Source organism: Mobula hypostoma, unplaced genomic scaffold (genome assembly GCF_963921235.1).
Source record: "Mobula hypostoma unplaced genomic scaffold, sMobHyp1.1 scaffold_45, whole genome shotgun sequence".
Lineage (NCBI taxonomy): Eukaryota > Metazoa > Chordata > Chondrichthyes > Myliobatiformes > Myliobatidae > Mobula > Mobula hypostoma.
In genome coordinates, this window is record NW_026948238.1 from 881,189 (window position 1) to 888,195 (window position 7,007).

A 7,007-nucleotide genomic window follows, 5' to 3' on the forward strand; every position below is an offset into this window, starting at 1 on the left:
GAGTCTACACACACTCTTGTCCAGTTGGTGGCTGGAATGCGCCTTTAAATTGGAGAGTAAACCGCGGTCTCTCTCAGGCCCGCCCTATTTCTTCGTTAGCCAATCATTCATGGGGAAGTCGGTAACTGGTGTGATTGACATTAGATTAGCCAAACAAGAACAGACTAGTCCCCGCCGTCTTGAGGGACTGTTGGACTCCGAGGCTGGTGGGCGAGAACTTGAGATGGACATATCCACAGTCCAAAGTGCTCCCCTGGTGGGCGGGTGTATTCGGGAGTACTCTTTAACTGATATCTGCCGGTCCAATGAGGTACTGAGTCTCCAGGATGGCACTTCTCCTCCCCCCCCCCCAACCCCACACGTACTGTTTCATACCCCTGAGTCTCCGAAGGATGGGACAATCTGAGTGGGAATAAGACCTGGAGATCGCAGCCGGACTGGAGACACTGCGCTGCCTCTGGCTTCTGTTCAGGACGCGTTTTTATGAATGAACTGAAGTACCGAAGTGAGCGGATATTTCACAGCACTGATCACCTGCGCCCTGAATTTTGACTGAGTCACTGCGTAAATAAAGGTGTTCGTGCAACAGCTGAAATCCCTCTGCAAATACCCGACGTAGTGAAAGATCCATTCAGAATTATCGAAATCCAATCCTTTTCCAGAGCCCTGATAATATATGACATTTACAATATATGTCATCCACAGGAGGATGAAGTTGCCGGAGAGGGTGAAGAGTAAAACCACAGACCTCCTTCGGCTCTCCATCTCCGGGTCACTGCTGTTATCCCCTTTCCTCTGAACCTTCAGCCCCTTACGGACCCTGCTGGTCACTAAAATGTGTCTGACTGTCAGAGCGTTGAGAAACAGGATCCCAGCGAAAGGAAAGAACGGAGTTAAAACCGTATCGAGCCAGTCGTATCCCACCCAACCAGGGTCAGTGAAATAATTGTCCACGAGATCACAGAACCACGGTATATTGTCGATGATCACCCAGGGTTTCCGTGTGAAGTATCGGGGAACGTTTTTCAGACAGAACAGTACGCCCGTTATTCTTAGAACCACAGCCGCAGTTTTCCCGGTGCAATATTTTGTCTTCAGCTTCTGGCAGCAAATGGCGACAAATCGATCAAAGGTGAAAGCGACAGTGAACCAAACGGAGCAGTCTATGGCTGTGAACATCAGTACATTGATAACACAGCACACAGGGGTGATGCTCAGAAAACTCCAGGGGAAGTAATATCCATTGATTTGATACAAGATGGCCTGGGTGACAATGGTCAGTAGATCCGCCGCTGCCATGGCTACCAGGTAGCGCGTGGTGCAGGTAGAGAGGCCGCACTTTCCCCGGGATAGGATCACAATCGCCACTAAATTCACTGGAGGGAGGGGCGGGGGAGGAAGGGAGGGTGAGAGAGAGAGAGAGAGAGAGAGAGAGGGAGGGAACAGACACTGGGTATTACTGAACACGTTATTTAGGAATTAACACGGTATCGAGTTTCAGCTAAAGATGAGGACTGTTAGAGTCTGTGAACGGCTGATAATCTAAAATCAGACACGGTTCACACTGTCTCCTTCAGTGTGAAGATAAGACGATGTATCGGGAATCGTCAGCGATAAATTAAAGCTGTATTAAGAACACCGATCTCTGCTGATCCCGATTCCAGTCGTTGATGGAGCCGATTTCACTGATTTAACTGTGACTGATCAGGCCTCTGGAAACTCACATCTGATGGGGCCTAGAACGGATAAAGAAGGGAGTAACACACACAAAATAGTGAAGGAACTCATCAGGTCTGGCAGGGTTCATGGACTTGAACAAACTTTCATTTCGGGCTGACACTCTTCTTCAGGATGAAGCGGTGCCCCAATTTACGTCGGGCCTCAGTAGGAAAAATTTAGTAATCTGAGGCTGAGTGGCTCCGTTAATGGATTAATTCTGCAGCGCCATTGCATTAAAAACCACACGTCCGCAGATACGTGGACACCGGTTCAAATGATCAGAACAAAATATTGAGCAATAGGCAGTTGGATCCGACTCAGGGGATTGTGAAACACAGGACCAGGGGTTCGCTCTAAAAAATAACTCAGTGGAGTGAACTTCACAATGTAATCCCCTTCCAGTCTCAATTTGTAGGAGAGCTGCCTGTCACCAGCACTGGGACAAATCTGGGCCGTCACATTAAAACCCTTCCAGGATCACCATCCCTGAAAGTTCCCATTACTGTGTCAGCTCCGGACGAGATGTCATCAAAAGCAAGAACAACGTTCTAGTCGATCCCGTGAGTTAGAGGACAGACTGAGGGTTATATTAGTTTGTCATTAAATATGAAAAAAAAACAAAGTTGAACTGACAGGATCGACGAATCTGACAGATTTTTGTGCAATGATCATCAAGCTGAAAACTTGTAAAATGATCATAAAGAGGTTCACACACAGAAATACCAAACACTCTGCTCACTCACCAGGAACTCCAATGACGGCAATGAACACGTACAATATTTTCTCCACACTCAGGTACCTGTCCAACATTGTAGACATTCTCTCTGTCCAGTGGTTTGTCCCCCTGTGCTACAGGCAAACTCTCGGAATGACATGTTGAGGCAACACATGCCTATGGTTTTTAATACCATTCAGTAACTCCACGGGGACAGATTTCAACAGATTTAAAAATAAAGACTTTTAAATGACTTACAAACCAATTATGAGAAATGTAATCCCCGCGGTGACAGATTGTGATTAATTTAATGAATTAATTGTTGGACGACTTGTGTGAGCTAGCTTCTCCCAACATTAGTAATTGAACCTTCCAGGGTGCCTTCTGAATTAAACGTGCTTCCTCTGTAAATATGTACTTCAAAGGCACCATTTTTCAAACAGAAAAACTGAAGTAAACTCTGTCATTGTAGCGTGTGACATTCCATTAAAACACCTACCGGTACCATTCTCCTCAAGAGTATAAACACTTGATGTAGCTTGTGCTTGGCTGATTCTCCACAGAGGATCTCTAAGAAAATGTTTCTTTGTGGTGCCTTCACATCCACGATACCCTCCAATTTCTTCACTGGTTTAATCGCAGTTAGAACATTTGGGGTCTCGTCAAGGACCCACCCTGGCCCTAACGCACAGCCAACATACTCAGCAGTCTGGTGGAGACTGACTATGTTTTAATCATATCACCAAGTGTGAGAGAGAGAGAAAGAGAGAGAGAGTCTGGGGATAACGAAGGAAATAAAGGAAAGCATCAAGCGAAAAACTCAAGCATAAAAAGACACCAAGAGTAGTGGAATTGGAAGATTGGGATACATTTAAAAAGCAAAAAGGAGCCACTAAACGAGTAATAAAGAAAGGGAAGGTAGATTATGATAATAAAATAGCACAAAATACAAAATGCACAGTAGAAGTTTTTATAATTATATAAAGCAGGAAGGGGGGGGTTAAGTGAATGGAAACACGAGGAAATCTGCAGATGCTGGAATTTCAAGCAGCACACATAAAAGTTGCTGGTGAACGCAGCAGGCCAAGCAGCATCTCTAGGAAGAGGTACATTCGAAGTTTTGGGCTGAGACCCTTCATCAGGACTAACTGAAGGAAGAGCTAGTAAGAGATTTGAAAGTGGGAGGGGGAGGGGGAGATCCAAAATGATAAGAGAAGACAGGAGGGGAAGGGATGGAGCCAAGAGCTGGACAGGTGATTGGCAAAAAGGATATGAGAGGATCATGGGACAGGAGGTCCGGGAAGAAAGAAAGGGGGAGGGGTGAAGCCCAGAGGATTATAGCAAGGAGTATAGTGAGAGGGACAGAGGGAGAAAGCAGGATCTCCCAGTGGCCACACATTTTAATTCCACGTCCCATTCCCATTCTGATATGTCTATCCACGGTCTCCTCTACTGTAACGATGAAGCCACACTCAGGTTGGAGGAACAACACTTTATATTCCACCTGGGTAGCCTCCAACCTGATGGCATGAACATTGACCTCTAACTTCCGTTAATGCCCCTCCTCCCCCTCGTACCCCATCCATTTTATATATATAGATATATATATTCTTTTTCTCTTTCTTTTTTAACAATTTTTGCTAAATTGAATGGAAGAGTATTCAGAGAGATACAGATAGGTTAAGTGAGTGTGTAAGGTTCTGGCAGATGGAGTACAATGTTGGCAATTGCGAGATCATTAATTTTGGAAGGAACATTGAAAGGGTAGATTATTATTTAAATAGTAAATATTTGCAGCATGCTGCTGTGCAGAGGGACTTGGGAGTGCTTGTGCATGAAAGGTTGGTTTGCAGGTACAGCAGGCTATCAAGAAAGCAAATAGTATGTTGGCCTTCATTTGCTAGATGGATTGAATTTAAGAGCAGGAAGGTTATGCTGCGACTGTACAGGGTACTGGTGAGGCTGCACCTGGAGTACTGCCTGCAGTTCTGGTCTCCTTACTTGAAGCAGGATATACTGGCTTTGGAGGTGGTGCAGAGGAGGTTCACCAGGTTGATTCCAGAGATGAGGGCACGAGGATATGAGGGCAGATTGAGTCTCCAAGGACAGTACTCGCTGGAATTCAGAAGAATGAGAGGAGATCTTCCAGAAAAGGAATTATGAAAAGGATAGATACAATAGAGGCAGGAAAGATGTTTTCACTAGTAGGTTACACTAGAACTAAGGGACATAGGAGTAGATTTAGGAGGGAATGGCGAAGATCTGCTTTTCCCAGAGACTGGTGAGTCTGTGGAATTCTCTGCCCAGTAAACCAGTCGAGGCTACCTCAGTAAATATGTTTAAGATAAGGTGGGATAGATTTTGCATATTACAGAAATTCAGTGTTTTGGGAAAAAGGCAGATGGGTGGAGGTGAGTCAATAGCCAGATCATCCATGATCTTATTTAATGCTGGAACCGGCTCGATGGGCTAGATGGCCTACTCCTGCTCGTATTTCTTATAGCCTTATGTTCTGATGCATGTGTGTGTGTGTGTGTGTGTGTGTGTGTGTGTGTGTGTGTGTGTGTGTGTGTTTGCATGTGTATGTGGCGTGTCTGTGTCTGGATGCTGTCGAGCATGTGTGTGTGTCTTTTTGTGTCTGTATCTAGGTATTTTATATGTCCGTATTTGTCAATGTGTGTGAATGATTTTTGTGTGTGTGTGTAGGTAGACCCATTGTCTCTGCTTGCACCTGCCCAACTGAACTCGTGTCTGTCCACTTTAATTTGTTCCAATCTACCCCTGTGAATTTCACATGCTCTGGAACTTCAGCGGCGTTAAAAATCCTGGTCCTAATCACCTGATTTTGACCATGGATTTCCAGTACATATACACCTAGAAAGTCTTAAAGCACTTTCCCCCTTCCTCTACACTTTATTTGCAGGCAGAGAACACTACAACAAAGAAAGAAACTCTTTCGCCCATTTAGTTCGTACCTAATTATTATTCTGCCGATTTCCATAACTGCAGCTGGACGATAGCACTCAATACCCCTGCCATCCTTGTTCATATCTAAACGTCTCTGGAATGTCATCAAACCTGCATCCAACACTTCCACTGACAGCTCTTCCCACACCAGCACCACCCCCTGAGTGAAAAAAATCCCCTTGAATATTTCACCTTGCATGCTTAAAATGCAAATTCTAGTTCCAGTCTCACCAAACCTCAGTGGAATAATTCTGCCTGCATTTACCCAATCTGTAATACTCATAATATTGAGAAAATATCTATGAAAAATCCCATCATTTTCTTAGTTCCAGAGAATAGAGTCCAAGACAGTTCCCGACAACTCAGATACTCAAGTCCCAGCAAAAGTAGTGTAAATTTTACCTGCACTCTTTCAATTTTATTGATATAGGCAGGTAACAAAAACTGCACACAATACTCCAAATTAGGCCTCACCAACATCTTATATAATTTGAACAAAACATCTCCTGTACTTAGTCATTTGATTTATGAAGGCCAATGTCCCAAATGCCTTCTCTACGACCCTATCAAACTGTCATGCCACTTTCAATGAATTTTGAATCTGGGTTCCCAGGTTCATCTGTCCTACTGCACTCCCCGAGACCCTTCACGGTTCAAAGTGAATTATTATTAAAGTAACTACAAATGAGACATTTGTGGGTGTGGGATATGTCAAACCATCAAATCTACAGACACCCACAAATCCGTGTCCACCCCCAAATCTGTGTGCACCGCCATATTCGTCAACACACCCAAATCTGCTTATTAACGACATATGTGCCAAATCTAAGCAAATCTAGCCAGCCAAATCCCGTAGCTTCTGATTTGTTTCATGAAAAGTCTTATACGCACAGCTGAGCTTTCGACAGCTTTTCTAGATGAACAGTCAACCTGCTCATTCCCCACATCACCGCTTTGGGCAGAAATAGGTGAGATAAAGACATGGAAACCAGCACTTTGTATGTGAAATAATGTTTGATGAATTTCCAACAGCAATCTGACCAACTCCTGGAATGAACGGTTTTCAGACACATCAAACCCGAAAAACAAATTACAACTTTTCATGGAAAATTTCCTTCACCCAAAGCAAGCCTAAAATGATGGCAACAATTCTGCTGAAAAATACTTACAATTAGCACAGAAACAGCCAATCAAAATTCCCAGTTAAATTACTTTTTGATCCATCCACAAAAGTGGTTAAGATGTAGTAGTTTTCCTTCAGGTATTGATGAATCAACCAACCCTCAGGCAGAACAGAATCCTTAGACTTTTTTTTAAAATCCTGTAATATAAAATCAATTGAAGTCATTGGGGAAAAAGGGCTGCGTTATTGAGAAAAATGCAGTGGAGCATATTGCATAATCCAAAAAACAAATTTTCCTAGCATGATCAGAACCCAGCAACCCAATACTAAAAACACTCTTCTTGTGATGTGCCCAACAGTCCTGCAGCACAGCTTTAACAGCCCCCTCAAATTAAGCCAGTATGTTAACACCACCTGCAATCTCCGCTACTGTCAGGATAATTGTCCCATTTCAACCAGTAAAGCCGAAACAGAGGATGAGCT

General features: G+C 43.9%; 1 protein-coding gene across 1 annotated transcript; it reads right to left on the reverse strand.

Moving 5' to 3' along the window:
- Positions 1-468: 468 nt before the first annotated feature.
- Positions 469-2,955, reverse strand: LOC134342128 (probable G-protein coupled receptor 139). Its single transcript, XM_063040085.1, has 2 exons — positions 2,934-2,955; positions 469-1,376 (listed from the first exon to the last, which is right to left on the reverse strand). The coding sequence occupies exon 2, from the start codon at positions 1,297-1,299 to the stop codon at positions 469-471; it is 831 nt and encodes a 276-aa protein (XP_062896155.1). The 5' UTR covers positions 1,300-1,376; positions 2,934-2,955.
- Between the last annotated feature and the right edge of the window lie 4,052 nt (positions 2,956-7,007).

What these genes read in the sequence shown, in the direction of transcription:
- LOC134342128 (XM_063040085.1), bottom strand. Translation starts at nt 1,299, where the DNA reads ATGGCAGCGGCGGATCTACTGACCATTGTCACCCAGGCCATCTTGTAT.